Genomic DNA, 27,907 nt, shown 5'->3' on the forward strand with positions numbered 1-27,907 from the left:
CCTCCTGTTCACTTAATGTAGCATTTTATGTTGTATGCTAAAGGAAAAGTATGCGACTTTTTAAAACTTGATAAGGCTAATGCCTCACACATAATTTGCATTCTGGTAAAGTGGATTACAGCTATTTGCATGTGAAGTCCTTATTACCCGGTGTTACTGAAACTTAACATTTCCTTTCACTAAATTGGTGCTGACCCTCTTCTGTTTGTAGGAATCCTAGGTCGAGACCAGATACATGCCTGAGCCGTAACTCCTTTGGCAATTTGCAGTTTTGGTATCTGCGAAGGGGATGCGACTTGGCATGATTTCATGCTTTAGCAAGGTTTCATTCCTGAAAGTTGGATGTGAGAGTGTTGTGCTTGTTCTGCTATTCCTGTGCTTCGCTCTCCCAGCACAGAGTGTCCTCAGTCCCCGTTTTCTAAACCAGCCACCTCTGTTGGTGAAGGTGCTCAGAGAACTTAACACCACGTGCTTTTTTAGTTCGGTTTAGTTAGTTTAGCTCCTAGGCCAGTGGTGGTGAATGTTGTACCTCTTCACAGCCAAAGTAAATGCAACTGTAGCCTATTCTGGAAAGGACAAGGTAACAAGTAAAGATTTCCTCCTGGAGACAGAACTTCACTGGCCAAGTTCATTAAAGTAAAATTTATTTTACTGAAGTAAAAGAGCTGTTTTGCTGTTCTCATCTGGTTTCCTTAGGTAACGCAGGTCAATTTTCGTCTTTGGGTACAGGGCGAACTGCCTAACTGCTGTGGTTTATGTTAGCAAAGGGCAACCAGATGCCTCTGATTCTAACGTTGTGGGAAGACAAAATGAGTGTCTTGCAGTCTTATCTCCTTTTCGGAGATGTAGGAAGATGCACAAGGGTCACCTCAGGGCGAGGCGCGTCCCCTCAGGGACAGGGAGCGCGCCCCCCACGGCCGCTGGTGCTGGCCGCGCCGACCCGCGTTTGCCGTTCGTGCCCGAGCCCCCAGGAGCCTGGGCGGGCTGCTTGCGGGGACTGCGCTGGGACGCGAGTGCCCCGCGCCCGGCAGAGCCGTCCCGGTCCCTGACAGGGCCGCCGGGGCGGGGGCCGCTGTCACGGCGCTGCCCGCCCGCCTGAGGGACGAGGCGAGGGCGGGAACGGGGCGGCGCCTGGGCGCGGAAGCGGCGGCGGGCCGGGCGCGGGGGCTGCCGGGAAGGGCGGGGAACTGTGGGCCGGCGGCGGCGCTTGCGTCGGGGCCGTTCCCCCGGTGCCGCCCCACCGCCGCCCAGGGCTGAGGGGAGCCTCCCGCCGCCCCTGCCTCTCCCCGGTCGGCGGGCGCTGGGGGTAGCCGGGCCCGGAGGAGCCGCCGCCATCATGCACGACGCCTTCGAGCATGTGCCGATCTTGGAGAAACTGCCGCTGCAGATCGACTGCCTGGCGGCCTGGGGTGAGCCGGGGCGGGGGGGCCCGCGGCGCTGCCGCCCCGCTGCAGCCCCGCAGCCCGAGCCGCTTCTCTCTCCGATCCCGGCCGGCTGGGACGCCCCCTCAGCCGTTCTGGGGGTGGCTCGGGGCGGCTGTGGGACCCCCGCCGCCTGGCAGGGCCGGGCGTGCGGGTAGCGCGGCAGCGTTTCGCCGTTTTTTGGCTCGTAGCGTTGGCTTGGGTGCCTGCAGCGATGGGGGGGGGCTGCCGGGGCCGAGCTCCGGTGGCGGGGTGCCGGCGGTCGCCTGCCGCCCGCAGTCCTGCCCGCCCGGCGGCAGCCCTGCTGAGGAGGAGGCTGCCATCGTTTCCAGTGCTGTAACCGTGGACCGGCTGGTTTCTTCCTAAAAAAAGTGTTCCCTGTGTTTTGACTAAAATTTATCTCAGAAAGCCAGTGGTGCGTTCACGTCTTGGGTTTAGAATCTGTTTGCATGTATGGGTGGTATATAAACGTAGGTTATATTTTTGGGCATACTTGACAGTCAAGATTTTGGTCAGGTGATCGCACCGGCTGTCATAATGATAAGGCTTGGTAAGGCTTTTTGAACTGCTTGAGCAGTTCCCATCAGATGTACTAAATTGGTAATTAAAAAAAAACTCCAGACACTGTGGAATGGCGACCCTTTTAATCTGTCTTAAGAACAAAATTACAACCTGAATAGTAGTGCCACGTTTAAACATGGGTTGTCTATGCTAGAGTTATATAGTAGAGAAGATGTGAAGATAGTTTATTCCTGTGTTGAGGCTTTTATCTTCTATCTCTTTGAAAGCATTTATTTTGCTGAAGTAGCAAAAAGCCTAAACGTGCAGGCCTATGACAGTACGGTTGTGGAAAAAGAGGTGTAATTCCCTTTCTACAACTTTCCTATCAAACAGTAGAAGAAAGGTCTTACAGGAAACAAGACTTTATTAAAACACAAGTATCTTTGGTAATGAGGTAGTACTCCTACATGTAGAAAAATATTTTTGTATGTTTCTTTCCTATATGATTTTCAGGAAGGAGGATGAATTTCTGTCATATGTCATGACCGAATAAAGATTCTATGCCTGTTGTAGGCTATAAATGCTGTAAATAGGAAGAGTCTGAAACTCTGCCACAGAGTTTGTACATAAAAAGGTTCTCTTTTATAAATCTTGAATGACTGTTGGTCGTCCAAGCAATTCAAATGCTACTTAAGCAAAGCTGCCACTGTTCTTTCAGGCATAGCTGACTATTTCAGACTTCTTATAAAAACTTGACGATTTAACCCCCCCCCCAAACAAACCCACATAGAACTCCTTGTTTTTCTTCCTGACAGTTCTTCCCACTGTATAGCAGAGTTCCTCTCTTGGAGATAATAATGTCTGAAGAATAGTATATTGCCGATTTTGATTGCACAACAGTTGCAATGCTTTGCTTTTATACTTTTGTATAAGCAAGTGGGATGTGATATCTAGGCTGTACGCTCTGTTTAACTACTTGATCTTTGGCCATCATCTCCTGAGGATGAAAGCTACTTCCGAGCACTTCCACCAGAGGTATGATAGGAGACATGTGTGTAGTCACCACAGAAAGTCCTCTTTGGCATTTGAAACAAGTTTTGAATTGTTCTGGTAAATGTAACTTGGCCGGGAAGGGCAGTCTTTATTGAAACTAATTAAACTCTTTTTCTTCCCTGTGTCTATAGAGGAATGGCTCCTTGTTGGTACCAAACAAGGGCATCTTTTGCTTTACAGGATCAAGAAAGACATAGGTAAGTTGATTTTAAGAAGGGGACAAAAAGTTGATTACGTTATTTTTATTTCCTGCACTTTAAGAGGTTGTAGTGATGTTACTCAAGTATGTTTAATCGCTGATTTTTTCCTGCATAGAATTTAATGACTATTTGTGTGGGATCTTTGGTGAAAGTGTACATACCATTTGTCAGGTGTGCAAGAAAGACCAAGTACTATCAGCCTTTTTTCTGTTTTAAAGTATGTTTTATATCAGCTCTATGTATGTTTGAATTTATAGTAGGTTAGTGCAATTTTTGTGAATACAGTGCACAAAGCCGTGCAGAAGCAGTGCCGTGTGCTAGTTGCCAGAGGTTTGATGTATGTCTTCTGGTAATGAAGGACTGGATTAGTGAAAGAGCAGCTTTATTCAGTAGGTCCATGAGCATCAAGGGATGGGGAGGAGGGATCCCTCCTAAGTAGTTCTGTCATGTATTTACTCTTCTCCGTGCCTCTTTTACAGTCATAAGTGTTCATAGTCTACTCTAGAGATGCCAGAAATAGAACCATTCTATTTTCGGTTTAGTTAAAATCGATTTTCACTGAACAGATTTGTATTTTGCATTATCTGCTATTATGTAGAAACCGATGTTATTGAATACAGTAATGACATGTAGTGTGGGACAGGAAAGAAAAAACCAAACATCTATTTCCAAGATCATCAGCTCTTGGAAGGATGTTCATTTGTAGCTACTTGGATCCTAGAGACTGAATTCAGCTTGCTTTTTCTGAAACTTGTAGGCCGTCTATTCCAATCAGAACATGCTAGTCTTGAGTTGCTAGTGTCTTATCTCACGTGGTAAATTTCTCCCCCTTTTTTGCATCAATGCCAGGAGAGGTTATGTCATCAGAAAGTGTCTGTAAGTCTTTATCCCTAAAACTCCTTTTAAACCCTTGTGGTGTAGTGTTTATTCCTTGTCTACTTTGCAGTGGTGTGCTCCCTAGCAATTTAAATTGCTGATATTTGATTGGTGTTGATAAAGTCTGTATGGGTATCTTTGTATCTCTGGATTTCAAAATACTTAAATATAACTTTTGTAATCTAAAATTCCAGCAAGACAAAAATGTAACTATTGATGAGGCCCTCAGATGGGTACAAGAAGTGTTAATTTACATTTTCACCTGACTATGTAGAAGACCTTCTGATGCGTTTAGCTATTAAGTAAAAGATAGCACAGATATGTTAGAAGAGTCATTCTTCTAGTGTTAAGTGGCCACGTTTGCTTTCCTAATTCTTTGTAATCTATTTAGTGTAAGATATATTCAGTCATAAATTTAAGGGCAACTTCAGTTTACATACTCTTTCAAATCTTTCTGGTAGGTTGCAATAGGTTTGAAGTGACACTAGAGAAATCCAACAAGAACTTCTCAAAAAAGATTCAGCAGGTAGGAAATACCATTTTCTTGACGTGGGGATATTTTTCCAGTGTTTTCAGTGAAGAAACAAAATATCAAATGTACTTCTGGAATCTCTGCTAAGCTTAACAAAAAATTTCCCCCAAACTATAGATTCTTCTAGAGGTGGCACAGCTTGGTGTTTTTGCCCACTCTTCCCATAACAGGAATAAGCTTGGTTTGGCTGCTAAAGCAGAAAGCAAAGAATTGGAACTTAAAGGTTTATTTTTGGCTTTTATGGAAGTCCTGTTGTTTGCAGTAAATCTTCAGATGCTCTGACTGAGAATATTTGTAAAAATGATGGTAATACCCTGACAGACTGTAATATATAACACGACTCTCGGGTAAAATGCTATAGGAATGTGAATGTAATTCCTCTTATTTGGAATTTAGTACTAAAGTAACTGATTTATCTACTGTCAGTCTTGCTGCTGCTTCATTTTTTTGGAGAACTTTTGCTCATTGATTATATTGATACTCAGGAAAGCACTTACCTCAAAGATTATGCAGCCTCTTTCAGCAACACTCCGCGTATCCTTTAGAAGTACTTCTGTACTAGTAACATACCACTTATTATAGCATTTTTTAGCAGCTTAGGTTGCAAGCTCTATGTGCTAGCTTGTAAAAACTGAGTGTAAGTGAAACAGATTGCAATAGCTCGAGGAAGATTGTGCATAGATCACTGCCTTGCTGGTTTGAGAGTATCCAAGATGCATTTTCTTAGACTATCTATAGTCAAGCCTTGTTCAGAGGTTTAGTTTATGAATGGAGTCACTAACAGAATTCTTTCTTTCAGATTCATGTTGTTTCTCAGTTTAAAATTCTGGTCAGTCTATTAGGTAAGTGAAGAAAATATGTTAATATTTAACGAACTCTTCTCAGTGCAGTTATTTGGCTGAATGTGGCACCCTTTCCACACACTTGCATAGTAGTCTAGTTGTTGAAAAGTCATTGTGTAGGATTTAGGCTTTTTCACTTTGCAGAGGAAGCATTATGCAGCATAGATTGAGAAGCAGCTTTGCGTGTCGTAAGCCAGCTTGGAGAACAATGTATTAAGGCTAAGTTTTGTGACTGAAAAATGAAAAAATACATACGTGCACTAAAGTGTGTGTGTGTATATGTACGTATGTATAGATATAGTTTGTATTGGCATGTATATGTACATATATGCATGCATATGTGTATGCACTGTATGATAGGGTCTAAAACTTCTGTCCAAACTTGTTTGATGTATGAAACTTTACTGTTGATGTGTTACACCAAATTCAGTTTATATGCAGATGGCGATCTTTTACCATCTTGTGGAAGATCTAAGTGTGCTTGTCTCTGTCTATTTTTGTTTAACCTTATGAACTTCCTGTGTCTTTTTTTGCTTATGTTGCTACTCCCTTTTTTATGATCTCCAAGTCCCGGCTCTTCCAGCTCCAGCATGCGTAGATTTCTGCTGCCTGCGTCCTCGTGCGTACAAAAACTTGACCACAGTACCCTCCATTTACAACCGTTCACTTTCCACTAATTCCAGGAGCCAGTTCAAAATGGTCTTTGTTCATACAATCTTCCTTCATGAACTTGCTCTGTTCTGGCCTGCTTGCTGTCCTTTCCACTCCCGCTTCCTCTGCTTGGTTAGCACCTGCTCTCAGTTCCTTCATGTAATTTTACAAATGCTGGTGCTAGTCTTCTTTTCTGCATTTATTGCCTTGTATTTATATGTGCCTTAGCACGTTTCAGCTTTTGGGAGAACATTCCTTTGCCTTTCTTGCAGCTCTTAGTTTCGCAAGTTCTTCTTTTTACGTAAACATAAAATGTGGTAACTTATTTGAATTAGCAATGAGCTTTACATGTATGAAATATGGAATAATAATTGGAATTTTGTTTAAAACAGAAAATAACATTTATGTGCATGACCTATTGACGTTTCAACAAATCACCACAGTTTCCAAGGCAAAAGGTGCATCTCTCTTCACTTGTGATCTTCAGGTAAGAGGAGGAACACAACAGCACAGATGTCCTTACTGTTTGTAATAAGGATAACTTTTTTATGTTGCTGTATAGATTAGGCTTGCTAATTTTGTGTTACATGCAAGTTGGTTGGGTACTGGTGCTTTTTAAAATTAGTACCTACTGGATGTTGAAGCTTTGCTTAAGGCAGCAATTTTTAATGTAGTCACCTTAATTTTCTTCCTGTGCTTAATAAGATACCTTCCAGTGCCTGTTGTGATTGTAACCTTTAACCTCCTGATACAAGACTTAAAGTCATTTTTATCCTGTAGTAACTTTGACTGTTGTCTTTCTTGAAGGGTCCTCTTCAATGTAAAAGCCATTCCTTTGCCTTAAATTGCCAGTGTAGTAGCTCAGTGGTTCCCTTCACCAAGCATCTCCATCACTGTTTTTGTTACATTTTTGTTTCTGTTAAAATGTATTGGCCCAAGGAGTCCCAGGGCAGTTGTGGTAGATTCAGGCCATAAAATGGTTCCATAAGGTACAGCAATTCTCTGTTCATATGCTGTGGTTTATTAAGTGACTTGTTTCTATCCAAGTGAGTTTCTCAGCCTACCTATGTCATTCAGAAGCCTTATTCATAACCAGAAGAGATGGCTTAATGCTTTTCATCACTTTTTATCTCTTTGCCTCAAGGGAGCTTAGTGTTAAATATTTTCTAGTAAGTACTTGGGGTCTTCTAGATGTTAAAACTAGTGATGTCTTTCAAAGCATCTTTAAATCTGGTCATTCCAAAGTGCCTTGTTGTTTGTGCATACAGGCACTTAGCTTTGCTAGTATTTCTTGTCAGGAAACTTTTCCAATAGGCTAGAATATTAAACAGCTATTAATGTTTTTGTCTGTCAGTTTAACACATTCTTTGCATTGTTCCATTTCCTCGCCTCTCCTATACTGCATAGGGTTCAAGCTGTTTATCCTAGTCTTCAGGGCTGGGCTGATAGCTCTCTGCTTATCTTCTGTTTGTGTGTGTGTATATGTCTTTGGTGCGCTTTTTTTTTTTTTTTAGATTTTTTTTTTATTTCCTTGGTGTCACAATCCCTGCCAAAGTTCATTTTAAGTATCCCACCCCTCTTCTCTCTGTGCTTCCTTGTTTAGGGCCCTTCTGGCATGGATGAACAAAGCTGCTCTTCAGCTGACAGCTTTGCTTCAGGCTGAGGATTCTTTTGGCCTTGTATTATCTTACTTGCCTCTTAGTTTATGAGTGCCTGTGAGTTAGGCCTGTCTATTTTCACAGCAGTCAGATACAGGGGAAGAGGTGCTGAGAATGTGCGTGGCAGTGCGGAAGAAGCTACAACTTTATTTTTGGAAGGACAGAGAGTTCCATGAACTACAGGTGAGTTCCATTGTTTCTGTAGTCTAGCTTGCTTCAACAGGGAGTGTACTTGCTCTTTACTGTTTGCTATGCAGTCCCTGTTACTCAGAGGCACTGCTGACTTTCAGAGCATTGACTGCAGTTGGTTCTGCAGTGATTTAACAATGAAGCAGCAAATAAAAGTGAAAATATATGGTTGAAATCACAATTAATGGCATTACTACAATTTCATAAATTAAATCAAAGGCTGTGTTCTATATTTTAACATTCTGGTTGTAGTACACTTGTAAGTCATTGAAATGTATTAGCATGCAGCCTCTATAAATGTATACCTAACAATAACACTATGGAAGTGGGTCCCCTTCTACTCAGAGTTTTCCAGGTATGTCATTAAGTGAGAAGGTAGTTACTGACAACAAGCATAGAGAACTGCAGTTGTGGATACCAGAATGATAAAAGTAACCAATGGAAATGGGTAGAGCATTTTTCAGCTATGCTGCTCTTCTAGGAAGTTACCAGCTAACTCAGAGCACACCTTTTTACTGTGCATGAATCTAGCCTTTTGGTTGAATGCTACTATTCCTTGACCAGCAGAAGTTGGGTGTGTGTCTTGGGGAATACAGTGTCAACACCAGTGCTGCCTGTTACACTCTGTGTTGCCAGATTTTACTTTTGCTTTTCTCTTGTAACAGCCATTTTAACCTGTTTTCCCTGTTTTCCTCAGGGGGACTTCAGTGTACCTGATGTACCAAAGTCTATGGCCTGGTGTGAAAACTCCATCTGTGTAGGCTTCAAGAGGGACTATTACCTGATACGGGTAAGAATGGGGTTTGGAATACAGTGTTTAAGATGACTTCGGTAGCAGTAGACACTATGGAGGCTGCTCCTGTGCTCAGGGATTTAGCTAACAGACATTTATGAAAAACAGCATCTGGTACTCTTGCTATATGTGGTTTTGGGAAGGGCAGTCTAAGTCTGTCCTTTTAAACTGATGTTTTGTCAGGAAGTGATCTTCTGTTTATTGCTGTTGAAACCAGTATTTGAAGCGCTTGCAGAGAAAAGGTCAGTGGAAAAGATATATTTTGTTTTGGCACTGGTCTGTGTGAGCTCAGTTTGCATTTTATTTAACATATTAAGAAAGGAGATAGCTTTAAAAGGGGAAAAAAGACCAAGAATATCTTCTTATCTGGCAGACAGTGGAGCTTAACTATTTTTTCTTTTTTTGATTGCCTCGCTGAACTGTAGTCATTTTAGTTTGAAAGTCTAAACTTACTGTTGTTAATTTAGTATTACAATTTCCACTTATGCTTCATTTTACAGCTATATTTGATTCTCTTTTCTGCCTTTACAATTGGCTTCTGCTGATACTATAGGAAAGTGAGATGAAGATGAGGTGCACCGCACGTATGTGCGTGTATACATGGGTGGCAACACTGATCTGTAGTTGACAGGAAAACAGCACAGTAATTTTTACAGTCACTTCAAACTGACACTGCTCACAAAAGAAGTGATGCCCTTCTGCAGCCGTCTCCTAGGTGTTGATTCCCACCATTCTAGTGATATGAGTAGTTGTACAGCTGCTCAAGCAACCACAGCGGAGACTTGTTCTCCAGGTGTCTACTTTAGGTTGGCTCAGGTGCTTGACTGATCCATCCTTGAATGGCTTCATTTCACTAAATAGCCAGAAAAAATATACACATTTCTGTGGTATTTTCTGCTGGCTAGCTGTTGGTGATTTATAAGAATGCTTGAGCTGTAATGCAGGGGAAGCAGCAGGAACATGTAGCTGCAGTTTGAAGGAGAAGAATTCTCCATTTTGGTGGCAGTGAGTTGTTAGATCAGCTCACGAAACAGCTCTTTGGATTTTTTTTTTTTTTTTTTGGGGGGGGGGGGTGTCAATTCCCTGGACAGCATGTGGCCACAAGAATGAGTAGCTAGGGCAAGGGAAAAAGGCTAGGCAGGCTGCTAGGCTTTTAGATTTGTTTTTTATGGGCAATGCTCACTCATGCCAGAATAAAACCATGTTAAAGTTTTGGCCTAAATGAAATCCTCTGGTTATACCAAGTAACCAAGTTTGGACACTTTAAGTGGTGTTGCTACTGGCTATGCATTTTATAAACCTATGTGCTGTGTGCTCAGCTAGTGTTAAAGTAACAGGAATACATCATCTCAGACACAAAAGTATTCTTTATTTCCACATGATGTATAAGCAAGATAAATTATGATATGCAGAAAATTTTATTGCTACTCTTTAAAATTGCGCTTGTCCTGTTAGTGATTAGTCTGGGTTGTAAATCCCTCTAGGGGGTTTTTGGCTTTGGTCTTATGCAGCTTCAAAATACAGGTTATTTTGAAAAATGGATGGTTTATTTTCTTTTTTTATCCTAGGTGGATGGAAAAGGATCCATCAAAGAACTATTTCCCACAGGGAAGCAGCTGGAACCATTGGTAGCTCCTGTAGCAGATGGAAAAGTTGCGGTTGGCCAAGATGATCTAACAGTTGTGCTAAACGAAGAAGGGGTCTGTACTCAGAAATGTGCCTTGAATTGGACAGATATTCCTATAGCCATGGGTGAGAATTAGCAGTAAATTTTTTTAAAATTTGCTTCTTTACTCCTTTGTATATGACAAAATCATTATGTTCCCAGTATTAAGAAACTAGCTGGATTGGGAGTATGACAGCTTCTAAAAGTGTTTCAAGTTGTACTCTGTGGAAGGTTTCATGTGTTTATTCTTGTTTCTTCCCCTTCTTTGCTTGTAGTCTGTATGCCTGTCTTGTTCTCAGGAAATAGGCGTATTGCATATCTTTTATAAAGGGACAAGATTTGAGATGGAGTGTAGTGTATTAAAGCACTGTAGTTCTTTTGGGCACCTGAGTGTGACAGAAATTCCTTATGTTGAAAGATGAACAAAAAGCCTGATAGTAGTCTATTAGCAAATTGCTGTCAGTGTTGGGCATTGAGCTTTGTTTTTAATAAGCAAAAAAGGGACACACTTCAAGGGGAAAAAAAAAATAAATTGAAGACAAGCCTTACATTAAGTCATGGCTTGTTTCAAGGAATACTTGAGAACAACCAACTTACATTTTTCACTTGTTTCACTAATAGAACACCAGCCTCCCTACATCATTGCTGTTCTGCCGAGGTATGTGGAGATTCGCACTTTTGAGCCCCGGCTGCTGGTACAGAGTATTGAGCTGCAGAGACCACGCTTCATCACCTCTGGAGGGTATTGAATATAACTGGTCATTACTTTTGTTGGGCTGTCTGGGTGTATGGTAGCACTCTGGAAAAACTGGGAGAGGAGGTGCTTTTCTAACTCCCTTGGCTTAAGAAGCAGCATTGAAGCAGTCTGTTGTTTTTTATGAGCAGATGGGTGGAGGCCATACCTTGAGGAGGAAATGATAGAGTTGAGTGTCTTTGGGAATTTCTGATTGCTGGAGATAAATTCTCCTTTCTGCTTTGCAATATTGCTCAAGTTGCCCCTGTATCTGATTGAGCGATGTGTGTGTTAATCAGGATTGTTTTTTCAGATAGGGTATTGATTCTTTCTCAGTGCTGGAACTTAGGAACTGACCTTTTTGTCTTGTTTACAGCACAAATATTATATATGTGGCAAGTAATCACTTTGTTTGGCGGCTCATTCCAGTGTCAATAGCCACACAGATCCAGCAGCTTCTGCAGGACAAGCAGTTTGAGTTGGCTTTGCAGCTGGCAGTAAGTACTCAGAAACCTTTTGAGTTTGCAGTGGATGCACTTGTGCAAAAGAACACTAAAGGATGTTTGCCTTCTGCTTGACTGTAGCTACTCTGGAGAGTTTAACCTCCCTACTGTCCATTTTGCACAAACTGGTAAACTGTAGCCTTTTTTGACTTAAGTTTTAGTTTTGTGCTGCTTTTTCTCCATATTGATCTATTGTGGTTTAGATTTTGGGATACCATCTTGTATGTGAAAGATTATGTCTCTTAGCTGTTTAATTGGTTACCTTCTTTTAGACTTTGAAGTCAGTTGGACTTCAAAGTCTTCAGACTGCTTGTAAATGGTTTTGCTTGGAGTTGTGTGTGTCAGATGACCAGTTTTTTTTGTAATGGTCCTCCATATTACTCCTGAAACATAATAACTTCTTAGAGATGCTGAAACGGTACTTTTAATTATATTGCTCTTACTGTTTTAGTGTTTTCTGGTTTCCGGAAACTTCCCTGGAACTACATTAAAATTAATTAATTGCATTTTGTATCGCTAACTTGAAAAAAAATTTTGAAAAGACGAATGAGTGAAGAGATAGTTGCTGTGATAGAGCGAGTATATAGATAACCAGAGGTAGCTTTCAAACCTTCCAGGTTATCTCAGTGACACAATAAGCATAGCATCTGAGAATCACCTTCAGAGGTGTCACTTCGGAAGATTATCTTTTTTCTTCTTATTGTCTCCAAATGATAATACTCCTGTTATTTCTGTAGAGTGTTTCCTTCTCTTTTACAAGGTCCAACAGTTTTTAATGTTTGTTAATTTGTATGTGTGTAGGAAATGAAAGATGATTCAGATAGTGAGAAGCGACAACAAATTCACCACATAAAGAACCTCTTTGCCTTCAACCTCTTCTGCCAGAAGCGCTTTGATGAATCCATGCAAGTTTTTGCCAAGCTTGGTACAGGTAAATGCTTGGGTTGGCATTGAGATACATAGGTTAGGAGGAATTAAATGAAGTTCAGGGACTATTGCAGGGGTCTGTGTATGTTTGTTTTCTGCTTTGTTTTTGTTTTAGAACAGTGGTGTCTTGTGTGGACCAGTACGCTGTGAATGGCAAATAGCCTAGGCAGCTATTTAGCTTTTTTTTGTGAAACTGGTTATAGTATTTAACTTAAGTCAATGAGTTAAATCAATGAATTTGCCCTTTGTGCAGAATATATTTGTATTGTAGGCTATTTTATAGTGTGCATAGCATGTACACAGACCCTTGAAGTTGAGGGATTCAGCATCTGCCAAAAGCCTACTTGTAGCTTGGAATGAAAAATAAGGAACATCAAGAATTTAGCAAATCTACAGGACTCGGACCAAACTGAGGACCCTTAACCCTGTTTCCTGTTTAATGGAGCAAGCTGCCGAAGCCAGGAAAGTTTTCTGTGGTTTTGGAAGTCAAAATAGTCTCCGATGCTATTCCTCTGGTTTGTACTAGGATTATCGGAAGAACACCTGAAGGCTGGACGGTACCATAGAATAGTGCTTAAGACTGAGATTCTTTTATTGGTGACAGCATATCCCTTGTGCATTTAAACCTAGAACTTTTACTTGTTTTGGTGACACTTACATCATATTTACTTTGGAAAGCTACAATAAAAAGAAAGGACTGAGAATTCAAAATACTCTGAAATTAAATTAGAGGGCAGTAGTTTTGAATTTGCTTAAACTCTATGAAAATAGGTGCTCATTAGTTGCAGATGGTGCTATTCAGTTCTTGTTTCAAAAGCACAATAAATCTTCTCTTAAAACATTGCTTGTTCCTAGAAATCCTGTCCTACTGTCAAGAGTTGTTAATGCTGGGATTCTGCAAGAAGAGCAGTAAGAGGATTATAATAATGGCTTGTTCTCCAGGTGTGCTAAGTGCACAGGTTGGACCTTGTTGTGCCTGGACTTTGAAACAGTCTGTCTTTTGCTGCTTTTGCCTTGTTTTAGCTTATTTTCTGTAATAAGCAAATTTTGTTATCTGGAACCTTGTGGACATACAAGTTGACTACAAACAACTCCATTGGAAAGCTAAGCTTGCTCAAAGGTTACATACATTTGAGAGTTTGCAAAAATAATATTATGAATGGTTACTAATACTAGTTTTTTTTTGCTTAGATCCCACTCACGTGATGGGTCTGTATCCTGACCTGCTGCCCACAGATTACAGGAAACAGCTACAGTATCCCAACCCCCTGCCAGGGCTCTCTGGGGCAGAGCTGGAGAAGGCACATTTAGCTCTGATAGACTACCTAACTCAAGTGAGTGCTCCTATATCTGTTTTTAGAGTAGGGTTATTCAGTTTTAGCATACTTTGTTGGTTAGCTTTGATGTGCAGGAAGCAGTACACCTACTCCAGCTCTGTCATGCTAGCCTTAATGGGCTGTCTTCATGGTTGGAAACTATGGCAGCAGCTCCTGAGAAAGCAGGGGAACTGGAAGACGTGAGGTGCCCTGCAGATCTATGGGAGACATCACATGTGACTTTTGTGAGGACTGGACAAAATTTACTTATGGACCAGATCTGAACATGAGTCCAGTATTTTATTTCTAGTAGCCTTCTGAAGAGGTCTTAAGCTCTTGATCTTTTGTTTTTGTTTGGTGACTATTGTGCAGGGCACTCTATCCAGGATACAGGTCAAAAGTGTGCATTAAAAGGTGGAACAGGAGGTAGTGGGTACTGTAACTTCCTGTCCTCTTTATTTTGTTAACTGGAATCTGATTTGTTCTATCACCATTCTTACTAGACTAAAAGGAAGCTCGTGTCTGAAGGAGGATAGTTTTTGTGCCTAGTAGTTCAAAACCAAAATTGTTTTCCAAATGTTTTAAATGTCTTCTGACTTCTCTAAAGTGTCTTTATTCAGCTTAACAGAGTTTCCTTCTGACTATTTTCTCAAGACTCTGGACATCTTGCAAAACCATAAATTTGCAAAACAAATGTGTACACCTGAATGTGGTTAGAAAGGCGATGTGTTGAATAGTTAGTAACAATAAAAATTCTTTAAGAAACAATTGATTAAAACAAGTTATTAAATTGGTTTATTTAATTTAATATTTAGTCTTTTTACTTGGTGGGTTATGTTTGCTGAGGTGGGATGGAGAAATCCATGGTCTTTTTCTGTTAAAATTTCGTTTGATGTCCTGCAGAAAAGAAGTCAGCTGGTGAAGAAGCTAAATGATTCTGATCATCAGTCCAGTACGTCACCCCTCATGGAAGGAACACCCACGATCAAATCCAAAAAGAAGCTGCTACAAATCATTGATACCACCCTTTTAAAGTGTTACCTCCATGTGAGTGCCTGCCTGACCTAGAGGCCTTTACCATACAAGCTCTGTTGGAATCTCAGGCTGAAATGTTTAAGGAGGATGATAAGGAGCTACTACAGAAATTCTCACACAACCGTCTGTCTTTGGTCTAAAAACAATCTGTGAAACTTTGGTGTTAGCTAGTTTGCTCACTGGTCAGGAAGTAGTTTCACAGAATAAAACAGATGTGTCCATTTCTGGTTGCTGCCTCTGTCAAAAGAATGTGGCCATGCCTATTTTGAAGTTACAATGAATGCTTCCTGCGTTGCCTTGTACTGCTAAATGCAGGAGAGTACGATCTTTGCTGTCAACAACGTTTTTCAAAGCTGACCTCTGTTCTTGAAGGGGAATAGCTCTGATATATTGTTTTCTTTCTGTCCCAACAAATTATGGAAATGAAAATGGGCCTTGCTCTAAGATGTTAGTGTTGTTTCTTATGCTATAAGGCTTCTTTTTTTTTCTTCTCTCCTGCAACTCGTGTTTTGTACTGTAAGCTTAGGAGGTGCACACTAGAAGTATGTTTAAATGCTCTCTTTTTTCTTTCAGACAAATGTAGCACTGGTGGCACCATTGCTACGTCTGGAGAACAATCACTGCCATATTGAGGAGAGTGAGCATGTACTAAAGAAGGCACACAAATATAGTGAGCTGATAATACTGTATGAGAAGAAAGGTCTGCATGAGAAAGGTAGATACGAGGTTGGGGTGGGGAGAGGAGAAGGGATAGGAGCATGTATTCTAGTATTGAGTTAACTTGTCTTCAGTGAGCAGGCAATATTCTGAAAAGACTTTGTTTCTGGGTCTGTCTTGTGATTAAATCGGTCTGTTACCCATTTGGTCTGTGTGTTGAAAACAAAACTTTGTTTTGTCTCTGGTAGCAGAACAGGAAAAATTCACTTTTTTGTGGTTCAAGTTGGAGTGATACGTGTGGTATAAAGCAATGAACGTTTTTGTTGTTCTGAAAGCATTACAGGTACTGGTGGATCAGTCAAAGAAAGCCAACTCACCTTTGAAGGGTCATGAGAGGACAGTGCAATATCTGCAGCATTTGGGTGAGTGTGAAGGAGAGCATTGTTTTTGTGAAGGTGTTACTCTTGTTGGGCTTAGCAGTTATTCTACTCTTCAGCAGCTTTCTAGAGACTGTAAAGCTAAAGGGTATCCTTGTCATCTTGTCTGGTTTCTTGCATAATGCAAGCTTCAAGGATTAGTTCATGAGCATCTTGTTGAATCTTGAGTATCTTACTGGAAAACATTCCTTATTTCTGATAAAAATTTTCATTGGTAGAAAATGTGCTGTAGTATTTTGTATTTTCTTCCAGTGATGATTTGCCACCACTGACAAAAGGGAAGTCTAACTTATGGGTTAGGCTTTCCAGCTGAAAGTCTAACTTCAAGTTGCTGGGGCTTGTAGTAATTCCTGAGATGAAGAATCCTATATGAAGTTTTTGTTTTCTGTGTTTAGGTAGATCTAGATCGTGACCTGATGGTTATAGTTGCTGGTCACAGCATCATGGTGGGAACTTGCTTGGTTGACTATTCATTGTGAACTACCTAGTCCTTTTTTGTTTTTGCTACTTTTGAGAACAGTGCCCTCCCATCCAATGTTATTTGTTTCTAAATGCACAACTGTTTAAAAAGTATCACACTGCTAGTTTGGGAGTGAGTAGTTTGAGGGGAAATACCTTTGTTTGTTAGACTTACACTGTTGGCAAAGTTTGGTATTTTTTATCTATAATCATTTCTTTTAAGAACTGCTGGCTTCTGTTAGCAACATGTTTATTCAATGATAATACATTACTTAGAATGAAATTGAGACCTTTCCCATATGTGCCATGTCTGTATCTTACACTTCTTATTCATTGGTGTCATTTGGTAATGTTACTCATCTTAGGGAAGTGTAGGTATGTTATATTCTGCAAACAGCTTTATAAAGCAAACTTTTAATCTTATTTAAAAAATAATTTGTCACCTTTATAAATTCATCTCGATTGACCTATGTCAGCTGTTTATTTGTTTTACTTGAGATTGATGATGTTTAAGACCTATAATTATCCAAGTTGTCTGGCATACTTTTCTAAAATTTTGGCAGCTTGCTAAATTTCTCTTAGACTTCTGGAGCTTCTCTGTTTCAGGATCTCCTGCAAATCAGTTTTCTTGTATGCTTCTTGCTGAGCTCTTTAAAACTGATAAAGGATGTTTGGGTCTGTTCACTTCAGAGTAATGAAATACAGTGGGGGCAACCTAGAATGGAACGTTAACTATTGATAATAAATGGAATGTTTGACACTAGTGTCACTTGCAGTTCCCCCCCCCCCCCAAGCAGATAGCAGAAATGTAACACTGGGCGGGGGCGTAATTGCACTGCCCATTCTGCCTTGATTAATTGATAAGTGTCATTTCTGGGAGTCCCTTAAATAGGATGATAAAAGCATTTCAGACTATGGGGTTTCTACAGATTTTTCCCTCTGCCCCTACTTTGGTGAGGCTTCTGTAGTTAGGAGCTTCTAATATAAGTAATAATTGGGGTTTTTTTTAAAATTATCTTTTAAAACTTTAATTATGTGGAATGTATTTTTAGTTGCTTTCACTTACCTTCTGAGTGAAGTAGAAACTTTTCTTTAGTCGTCTCTTGTCTATAGGGTTTTGGGCATTTAATGAAATGTTCTTAAATAGTTCTCAGGTAATTAGAGAAAATTTCCTCCAGGCTTGTAGCTGTGGTCTTTTAAGTTATCAAGTATGTATTACTGATTTGGATTTGATACTTGCCATGTGTCAACAGAGTAACCACTTATTGTTTATTGCATCAAAGCAAATATTGTTAATTCTGTGATTTGGCCATGTCCATCAAAAATATACTTTATCTTTGCAGAGGTAGGCACAGGAGAACTACATATTTGATTGGGTGGTAGCTAGTTTTCTGCGTTACACCATTCTTTATCTGTTAAAATAGTGTTATGCAGAACTTCTTTCTATTAAAACTCCTATTTAAATTAGGGATTCGTTGCTGAGAGAGTTTAGAAATCCAGTTTCTGCTTTAATTCTAGCAACACAAAACACCCTTGCCTGTGACCTTCAGTGTAAATCCCCATGCAGCTGACTGTTACGTGCTGAGGGAGCCAGTTGTTTCATTTTGTGCTGTGATGCAATGTTGGCCTTTTAATATTCTGATCTATAAGCTTTGGTAGTTACTTGATGAGTTCCTCTTCTCCTTCTGCCTTCTTGAGTGTTTTTGAGTAGGTTGTAACTTCATGTGTGATTTGGTTGTGATTTCAGCAAAGGCAGCTTCATCAGTGCTTTGGAAAGGAGCTATTCTAATTAATCTCACACTTCTTTATAACGAGTTAGGCTTTCTCTTCTCGGTCTCATGTTCTAAATGAGAACTTACTCCCATGGCTTGTCCTGTCCTTTATTTAAATTTTCTCAGTGAGGCTAGCAAACCGATTACCGTACAGTGCCCTGTTAATTCAGAAAGTTAATTGAAGTTCAGTGAAATTCAGACCCTATGACCATAGTGCCATTTGCCAAGTCACTGTTTTGTTTCTGAAACTTTGAAATTGGCTCTTCTGGGGGCTGTTTTAATTGTTTTACTTCATAGCGCTCACCTTTTGGTTTTTAAAATACTGCTACTATGAAGATGCTGCTTGGTTTAAATATTTAAAAAGTAACTTACTCCTGATGATATTGTGGGATGAAGAAAAGCAAACAATGACTGCCTTTTTATAGGGTTGGTGTAAGTTTTTGTTTCTAGTATGGTTGTGTTGTTGCATTGTTTGGGCAGTGAATGCCTCAGTGGTTCCGGTCAGGAGGGTAAGGGGAAAGTCATGTTTTCCTAACATGTTTTATAAACTTTGTGAACCAAATTGATGAAATGAAAGTGTTCTTTTAAAGAGGGAGATCCTAAATTTTCTTAAAAAATGGAAAGTTATTACCTGTCGTGTAGTTTCTATGCTGGTTACTTCAGTACTATGATGCTTTACTACTTGTTATGAAGTATTTGACCATTTACTATAGAAGTCATTAGACTGGCAGGCTGGAAATGGACTGAAGGACATTACACAAGAACAATGCTTTTTCTACCCTAATAAAAACAAATGGTAGGGGAAGACTTTTGGAATGTGATTAAGACAACTGATCTTGGTTTTGGTCTGAATTGTTTACATTTGGTGCTGCTTAGTATTTGAGTTAATTCTTGTTTCTGTTTCAAGTCATGTTTACAAAGTATGAAATGGCGGTTTTAGCCTAGAATGTGTGATTTGCCTGACTTGAGTGGGGGAAAAAACAAACCAGATTCTTCCTGTACATTAAGCTTTGCTGGGTCTGAAAGTGTCTGCTTGTGTTGTGAGTAGAGAGTTCTTTAGGATTTTAATACTGAACACTGCTGTTTTTTGTATTCCAGGTACAGAGAACTTGCACTTGGTATTTTCCTACTCTGTCTGGGTGCTAAGAGATTTTCCTGAAGATGGACTGAAGGTAAGTGTGGTTGAAACAGGCACCTTGCCACTGAGATTCTTAGTGCAGTGTATGGAATTGAGAGAACTCAATGTAAGAAGCCATGTATTAATGCTAAATCCAATTAAATATATAATTTATATTTTCTATGTTCAGTACTGTGGTAAGATTAGCAGTAGATAGAGCAGGACAGCCTTTCAGTTTTTCTTATGCTTTGCCATTCTTGGAATACCTTATCTTGGAATAAGTAGCTAGGACACTTTGATACAACATTTAATGTTGTTGATGTCACACTTTTTGCACAAGAGCCTGATTGAGTATTTAAATGGCAAATGTTAATTTGCCTTTCTTATTTTCCCTTTCTTCTTTGATACAGAATTGTCTCCCTGTATTTGGGAGGTGTTGGGCACCGTAAAAGAAGAGTGTTAACTAAGGCAGAAGTGGGGATGTTTGTTAATCCTTTCAGATGTGAGATAGCTTCTGAGTGCCTGAATAAGCTGCTCAGATTTTTTTATATTTCTTGCGCTTACTCTTTGGACACATGTGATGATATGCTGGGCTTCAGTGCCTCAGAGAAAATATACTGTGGCACTTAAATTTAAAAAAAAATCACCATTCTGTGAATAAAATTTTGTTTAACAGATATTTACAGAAGACCTCCCTGAAGTGGAAGCTTTGCCACGAGACAAAGTGCTCAGTTTCTTGATAGAAAATTTTAAAAGCTTGACTATTCCTTATCTGGTAAGAACTCAATCTCTACTAGTGCATTACATTCAGTATAAAATGTTATGTGTATGGCTTTAGTTCTCCAGGCGTTGGAGCCTGATGCTGTTTCAGAGAATGCTAGCTTTGCCATAAGTTGTGCAAAGAAAAAATAATTAAAATGTATGAAATCCTGAAGTCAAGCTTGGTAAAGGCAAGCATGGAACTGTTGCTTGCTTGTAACAAATTACTTCCCAGAGGAAGTGATTATAACTGAACCTGAACATGTATTTACAGGAACACATCATTCATGTCTGGGAAGAAACTGGTGCAGACTTTCACAACTGTCTGATCCAGCTGTACTGTGAGAAAGTGCAGGCCTTAATGAAAGAATATCTCAGTTCTTACCCTGCAGGTATGTTTAGCCTTTTCTGGTGGGAAGACCAGGGGCATGGGACAGCACAGGGGAGCCTTCACAGTGTATTGCTGTAAGCCTTCCCTGTTCACATCCAGAAGACATCCCAAGCAATGAAGGAACTGGAACAACAAAAGTTGTGGGTTTGTAGGGAAGTCTAGTTTATTGCCTCCCTAGAGATCTTAAGGTACCAAGTGACACTTTGTTCATGATTGAGTGGAATGGCAGCTACTGTTCCCTGAATTCTGCATGTTAAGGGTAGGGAAGGGTCTTGAATAACTGAGTCTATTGTTTAAGTGGCCACTTGATGTGTTTTAAGGAGCTGCAGTAATTTGTCAGGTGCCGCAGGATGCCAGCCCATGTAACAGGTTTCATCAGCATTTGGTTCCTCCTCATAATGATTTGTTTGTTTATCATCTTTGTAGTAGTGTGGTGAAATAGTTGTGATACTGTAGTTTCTGTTGTTTTCTTCCATATAGATAAAACTCCAGTGCCTGCTGGGGAGGAAGGAGGAGACTTGGGGGATTACCGGAAAAAGCTTCTACTTTTTCTGGAGAAGTCTAGCTGGTATGAACCTAGTCGGCTAATTAGTGACTTCCCCTTTGATGGTGAGTTCAGTTTCCATAGGTCAATTAAACCCTAGCTTACTGCATTGTACAGCAAAACTTTCTTGCTTACTGTAGAATCATGGCAATTAAAAACAGAGAAGATGGCTGCTGGTGTGTATACTAACTCATGTTTTTGCTGGTACAGTTGGGTTTACCAGTCTCTGCAGGATTCCTGTAACTGTTGGCTTAAGACCTTGTGGTGTCTCCCATCACTTAAATATTTAGCCTAACTTTTTGGTGAGCCTGAATTGCACAACAGATGTGAAGTTTGTTGTTTCTTAAGGTTGCTTAAGAATTCATAAAATGTTACTGAGAATAGTATGAAGTAGACTTAGAGTCTCAGTGTAACTTTAACTTGTGCTCAGACTACAGTTTATAGTTCCTTCTGTTAGTCTGGTCACTAATGGAGCTTATGTTGTTATTTCTCTGCGTAGCTATTGACTAATCCTTCATGCTATCACTAGGTCTCCTAGAAGAACGTGCTCTGCTCTTGGGTCGTATGGGGAAGCACGAGCAAGCTCTGTTTATTTATGTTCATATTTTGAAGGACACCAACATGGCTGAAGAGTAAGTTTCTCCCCCCCTCCCCAAGACTTAGTTTGCTCACTGCCCTATGGATAGGATGTGTAGTGAAATGTTGCTGTACGTGGAGCATCAATGCTGTAAGCCAGGTTGCCCTATTTTCTTGACTTTTAGTCTCCTCCAGGCATCTGTTCATTACAGATGATGATGCCTTGTTTCCACTTCTCATTAGCTTCTGAACTTCTGTATGTTGTTTTGCTTCCTTTCTCTTTGGAGTGACATTCACTAGGCCAGATGCAAAGTTAAGCTCCTTCAGTTAGTTGAATCCTCTCTAGCAGTGATAAGGCATTTTGCTAGATGTATTGTGTCAGGGAACCTTCTGAATGAATCTAAAGTACTTAGGTGAAAATAGAATTAACTGATACTGGCAGGTATATCTGAACATTAGGGCCTATTTAACATAGCTTATTTTAAAGCTATTTTCAGCAAATGCCTGTTAGAGGACATTCAACCCTGGTATGCAGTGTACACTAATGAACACCTTCTCTGTGATTCAGATACAGTAATTAGATATATCTACACATACATTTTTATGCTATGATGTGTTGATTTGAGACATATTTTTTCCCTTTTTTTAGACAGCTGAATTAAATTTAGTTTCTGCATTAAAGCTTTTTAAGTTGATTGGAAGGGGGAGACTTGCACAAAACCTCCCTTTTCTCGGCATTGTAATGCAGAGTAAACAGTGTAATTTTGTTGTGCAACTTGATTAATTGATCAGAATTGGATGTACGGTCACCTAACTTGGATGGCTTCAGTAATCAAAACGTTTAAATGGTAATTTCTGTGGATTGATTCTCTGGGTTCCAAAACTGTCCCTGCATTTCACTTGATTCTTCTCTGTTCTAGCTACTGCCATAAACATTATGACAGAAACAAAGATGGCAACAAAGATGTAAGTAGCTTCATCTTTCCAGCCTTCCTTTTCAGTAAGGAGGTATTAGACTATTCACTCCATGTTAGGGACTTTAAAGTTTTTGCCCTGTTACAGACTTTTTCAGGGTTTGTATAGGTGGACAGGAACCTATGTATAAGCTCTTGGAATTTAGGCATTACTAGATGATTGGGGTTTTTTTATATTTATAAATTTGGTTTTTTTTTGTTGAGAATATTACTGTATCACTGGAATTGAGCATATATTCTGTAGCTAAAGTTCTGATGGAATTCAGAAGACAAAATACTGTGTGCATATTCCACAAACATCTACAAAAAAGATAATGGTAAGAGGCAATGAAGTGTTGGTTTCTAAAGGTTATAAATGAATTAGGTAAGATAAATGAGGGAGGCGTGGTTAAAACTACTTTTATAGAAAAACTTTAGTGTAGAATGCAAGTCTTAAAAGGCCTTGGACATCATTGGTACTTTTCAGTTTTTGTTCTTTTAAGATAAGAGCTGTCTAAGTTAGCACTTCAGAATTTTGAATGGCATGGGTACAACTTACTCGTACCATTGCTGGGTTCTACCAGCACTGTCAATTGTGGATGTGTACAGCGGTTTCAGAACTTTCCTTTTGTGTGCAACAGGTCTATCTGTCACTGCTTCGGATGTATCTCTCCCCACCTAGTGTTCATTGCCTGGGACCAATCAAGATGGAAGTGCTGGAGCCTCAAGCCAATCTGCAGGCTGCTCTGCAGGTTTTGGAACTACATCACAGCAAACTGGATACCACCAAGGTAAGACAAGACTTGTAAGTACTCAGTTTGTACTGTTGGCAGGTGACAGAAGGTACTGGAGTAGGCAAGTGAACAGACTGTAAGAGAGTAAAGCTAAATGTGTCAATTTCTGTTCTGTTTTGTTCTCTATTCCTTTTTAATTTTTCCTAACTAAGTATATGTTTTGCTCCAGGCGATAAACCTGCTCCCAGCAAATACCCAGATTAGTGAGATTCGAATCTTCTTAGAGAAAGTCCTTGAAGAAAATGCTCAGAAGAAAAGATTTAATCAAGTGCTCAAGAATCTTCTCCATGCAGAGTTTCTGAGGGTAATTACCCACCACCTGTCATTTATTGGGATGGTGTTTTAAAACAGATGTTCAGTATTTAAATTAACTGTTCCTTATACGGAATGTGTGTCCTCTAGATGGTGCTGTAGTGCACCTGAAATTAGTAGGCGTGCATCAAGTAGATTGAATGTCCCTTTTTCAGGAGATAGCGAGGACATTCATTTTGGTTTGGATGAGGGGGGTGTGTGTGTGTCTCCGGACTTACTGTGCTCTGGTGTGCATTGCAGGATGATCTCAGAGAGCATGGACTGGATTTCTTTCAAATAAACTAAACCAGACAATGCAGTTCAATAGTTCGCCTGAACACCCCTTAGTGGTTAGAATGCCTTAGTCTGTGGACCAGACTAGCTGAAAGTAAAATCCTGCAATTCATATAGTGTGGGGGTTGGATGTTCGATACCACTTGCTCTGCTGCTTTTGTGCTGTACAACTTGCTATGGTAGATATAGCCACTGAAAATTAAATGTTGTGACAGTTTTCAGTTTCACCAGACTAAAGTGAGCTGTGGTGTGATATTGCTTTATAAGCAAGGGTTGTTTTTGGTTTTTTCTTCTTCTTTAGGTCCAGGAGGAGCGGATCTTGCATCAGCAAGTGAAGTGCATTATTACAGAGGAGAAGGTGTGCACTGTATGTAAAAAAAAGATAGGTAACAGGTGAGCGAGCATATACCTTAAAGCTTGGGAAACTGAATCAGATATGAATCTGGTAGACTTAAACTAAGAATGTTGCAAAATTTGGAATGTGTATATACACAGAGAGAACAGCAGTATGAGGGAGACATTTGAAGAGTGTTTGAATTACAAATTACATTGCTCAACTGAGTGGCTGGGAAAACATCAAAGCTTTAGTCAGTGAAGTTTACTGCAAGAGTAAACTGCTTTCAACAAAGGAGAATAAAATCCCTTCAGAAACTCATAAGACTTCTCACTTCACAACTCTAGAAGGCAGAAAGTCACTTTTCATACTGAATTTGGAAAATTTTCTAAGAACACTGCCTACTACCCACTTCTTAACTAGAGTTAAGAAGGATGATGTAAAGAATCTTAAAGTAAGATATACGCGTGATAGTTTTCTATATCTGATGGCTTTGTGGTTCCCTGGCTGATTTACATTTTCTAGCCTAATTATCTTAGGACATCTAAAAGTAGAACTAATTTCAATTGATACCCAGATGCCAATAACTTTTCTTTTGTCATTCCTAGTAGGTAATTATGGGTTAGTATAGCATGCAAATTTTATTTGCGCTTTTTCTTTTTTCTCTCTGAACTTCAGTGGAATGCTACATGACTAGCTTATTCATTGTTTCTCTTGTTGATGTGAACCCTTCTAAGATATCAGTAGCATTCACAATGATAGGGAAGGCTGCTTCTTCCAAAACATTTTGATGAACGTAGGTCTAAATATACTTGTTGCTGTGCATATTGAATTTTTTGCTATTAGTCTGTAGTGTGTAGCATCAGGATTTAAATCTGCATATGCAGTATTGTTTTGGTTGTCTAGGATTTTTCTAATGCTGTTAAGTTCAACAAGGTTTTGAAGGGCAAACATGTCAGCATGTCACCCAGTCTTTAACTTGTTACTAGTGACTTCCAAGTAAAGTGTGCCTATAGAAATGAAAACAGATACTATTTTTTTAAAAACAAAACTTACAAAATCCATAGAATTGTTTTATCTGATTTTCTCAAGAATATATTCAGGCTTTAATTAAAACAAGAAAGTGTCACTTTCATGTAAGCACCTTTTTCTGATTCTGCACAACTTGGATGTTCTTGTTTGAATAGGGAAAACTGTTTATCTGTACTCACAGTTGATTTTTGTGTTCTGTCTCTTTACAGTGCATTTGCTCGATACCCTAATGCAATAGTCGTGCATTATTTCTGCTCCAAAGAAGTCAACACATTGGACACCTGACCTTGTCATGGTTAATAATCCCAACATTCATATGAAATTTGGAACTGACGACTTAAGAAGTTGATGCCTCTGAGATTTTTGAGGCTTGTTGCTAGGTTCTCTTATACTAGCTAGAAGTCATTTGTATCTGTGGACTGACCGAATCTATCTGGTAATATTGATTTACTAGAAAATGACTTTAACCATGTTGTTATAGTGCTGGCAACTACACCAAACCTCTCAGTACTCAGATGAAGAATAGAAATTGATTTTTGTAGTGGGTTTTCTATTGCACTCCAACCTTGCGAATGAGTTGTTAGACAACTGTTGGGCGTTCACCACAAGTCAAGTTTTACTATAAAACTTACCTCCTTAGAGTGACAATGTTGTGATTTGGCCCTGTATGTAAATAGTTCTTTAAAAAAAAAAAAAATTCCTTTAAAGTTTTTGCAGCTGTATCAGTGTTGCATGGAGATTACCAGGTGTTTGGCATGGAGAAGGCTTCTGTGCCTATTTCTAGACCTGGAAAACAGAATTTTACTTTCATCTCAGTAATGGGAATGTTTAAGTGCTGGCCAAAGGAATATTTTTATTGATATTCAGTGTTATCACCTGACCTTCTGATAAGAAGTTGTTCCACAGGAGATAGTCAGACAAACAGTAGGTACCACTAGTAAGCATTTTTTTTTCTTTTTACTTTAGTTTGAGAGCTATAAATTGAATTAACTTGTGTGTTTTTTGCACTGAATATGGTCACTCTTAGCATGAGTGGAAGCTCAGAGATTATTCTAAGAAGTTCACATCTGCACTCAAACCAAAAAGCAAAGAACACACTGTAAATCAACTTCTGAAGGGAGTGAACTATAGTTATTGATTAAGCTTCTAGACTACACTTGAGATTTGCGTATGTAAGTTTTTTGGTCTCTGGTTCACTTTCCAGCATTGAAGTAAAATCCAGACTATTTCAACATCTCTCTGTTTTAAATGCTCTAGAACTGTGTTCTGCTCAGGCTGGTACTGTTCTTAAGTTACTCTTGGGCCAGAAGTCTTAACTACAAGAACTAGATTGTACCATACTCCTTGTAGGCTGTAATGTTTTTTGTCTAACTTATTTTTTTCCACAAACTTTAACCTATAGCAGATTGGTATGAGGGATATTAAAATGTTTGGTGCAGAAAGAATCTGTGCATTGGTCATGAAAAGGCAGCAGTAGCAAATAACCCAATATTGGGCTATTTGACTCCCAACATCCTGGTCTAGCAATACTTATAATATGTAATTATTAAATAGTATGGAGCATGGCATGTAACTACCAGATACCACCTCTTAATGAACAAGTAGATGAATACAGCCTGTCTGCCTAAGGTGTAATTGGATCTCAGTTAACGTTACAGGTTTACTTAAGCCATTGTTATGTGAGCGTTTCTTAGTAACAGATCTGCTGTAGGTTGACAAGAGTCCTAATTAATTTTCATTTGCCAGCGTTAATAGTTTCCCTTGATAACTGTTTGTTTTTTCCCTTTCCACCTGTGTTTGTATTTATTGTTCATATGCCATGCATTCTTATGGATTTCTTGGTCCAGTGTCATGCTACTTTTGTACTTGGATGTCTTGGGCAGTATTGCTACTGATGTCTTTCTGCAGAGGCTGGGTAGAGGGAATCTGTGGTGTTAATGTTTTTAACCTTGTATTTCTTCTATTTGAAGAAGAGAGCCTAAAAATACTTATATTGGATTTGCACATTCTGTATAGATCTTTATATACTAGTTCAGGTACAGAGGGAAGATGGTTTGGGAGAGTTGTGTTTACAGGTCATTGAGAATGAAAGAAGGGTATTTAAAAAGGCCCTGTATTCTTTGTATACAGATATAACAATATTGCTCTGATTTTTACCTATCTTATATTTAGTACTGTTAGTCTGATTTTTATTTACCTTTGTTATCTGCTACCAGGAGAGCTGCATTCGCATATGAGGGTCTTCATTGTGCTCTTACTTAAACGGTTAAGGTTGTGCCTCTGTTCACCTTCATTGCATACCTTTTACAGAGATGTGGTTTGTGCTGTAACTTTTTTTGTTGGTTCTTATAATGTGGTTTGGGTTTACTAACCATACAGCAGGTTTATCTAAAGCAATAGATTGTAATAAATATTGTGAACCAGTGTGTGTGTTTCAGTCATTGTGCAGTTAAGCTTCTCTGGGCTGCTGTAGATTTTTTTTTTTTTTTTAATATATTAGTCCTTACTTTCTCCTGAAAGTCAGACCCAATACAGGGGCTCCCAGTATCGCTCCTGCTTTGATATGTGTAATTCAAATGAGGCTACATCATATGAGAGCTG

General features: G+C 39.5%; 1 protein-coding gene across 5 annotated transcripts; it reads left to right on the plus strand.

The window, feature by feature from the left end:
• Nucleotides 1–1,163: 1,163 nt before the first annotated feature.
• VPS39 (VPS39 subunit of HOPS complex) lies at nt 1,164–27,730 on the plus strand. Of its 5 annotated transcripts, none has more exons than XM_069784380.1 (26): nt 1,164–1,409; nt 3,107–3,172; nt 4,025–4,051; nt 4,513–4,577; nt 5,383–5,425; nt 6,469–6,563; nt 7,822–7,917; nt 8,621–8,713; nt 10,285–10,468; nt 11,004–11,124; nt 11,492–11,612; nt 12,420–12,549; nt 13,737–13,879; nt 14,765–14,908; nt 15,470–15,611; nt 15,889–15,975; nt 19,320–19,393; nt 20,015–20,113; nt 20,372–20,489; nt 20,969–21,097; nt 21,562–21,664; nt 22,529–22,574; nt 23,203–23,352; nt 23,525–23,659; nt 24,242–24,333; nt 25,516–27,730. In XM_069784380.1, the coding sequence occupies exons 1-26, from the start codon at nt 1,337–1,339 to the stop codon at nt 25,589–25,591; spliced, it is 2,652 nt and encodes an 883-aa protein (XP_069640481.1). In that variant the 5' UTR covers nt 1,164–1,336; the 3' UTR covers nt 25,592–27,730. The 5 variants fall into 5 exon arrangements, with proteins under 5 accessions (XP_069640481.1, XP_069640480.1, XP_069640482.1 ...); XM_069784379.1 differs by having other exon boundaries at nt 1,165–1,409; nt 7,819–7,917; XM_069784381.1 differs by lacking the exon at nt 4,025–4,051 and having other exon boundaries at nt 1,165–1,409; nt 7,819–7,917.
• The last annotated feature ends 177 nt before the right edge of the window (nt 27,731–27,907 follow it).

The sequence above is a fragment of the Haliaeetus albicilla genome, chromosome 5, assembly GCF_947461875.1.
Source record: "Haliaeetus albicilla chromosome 5, bHalAlb1.1, whole genome shotgun sequence".
In the NCBI taxonomy this organism is placed as follows: Eukaryota; Metazoa; Chordata; class Aves; order Accipitriformes; family Accipitridae; genus Haliaeetus; species Haliaeetus albicilla.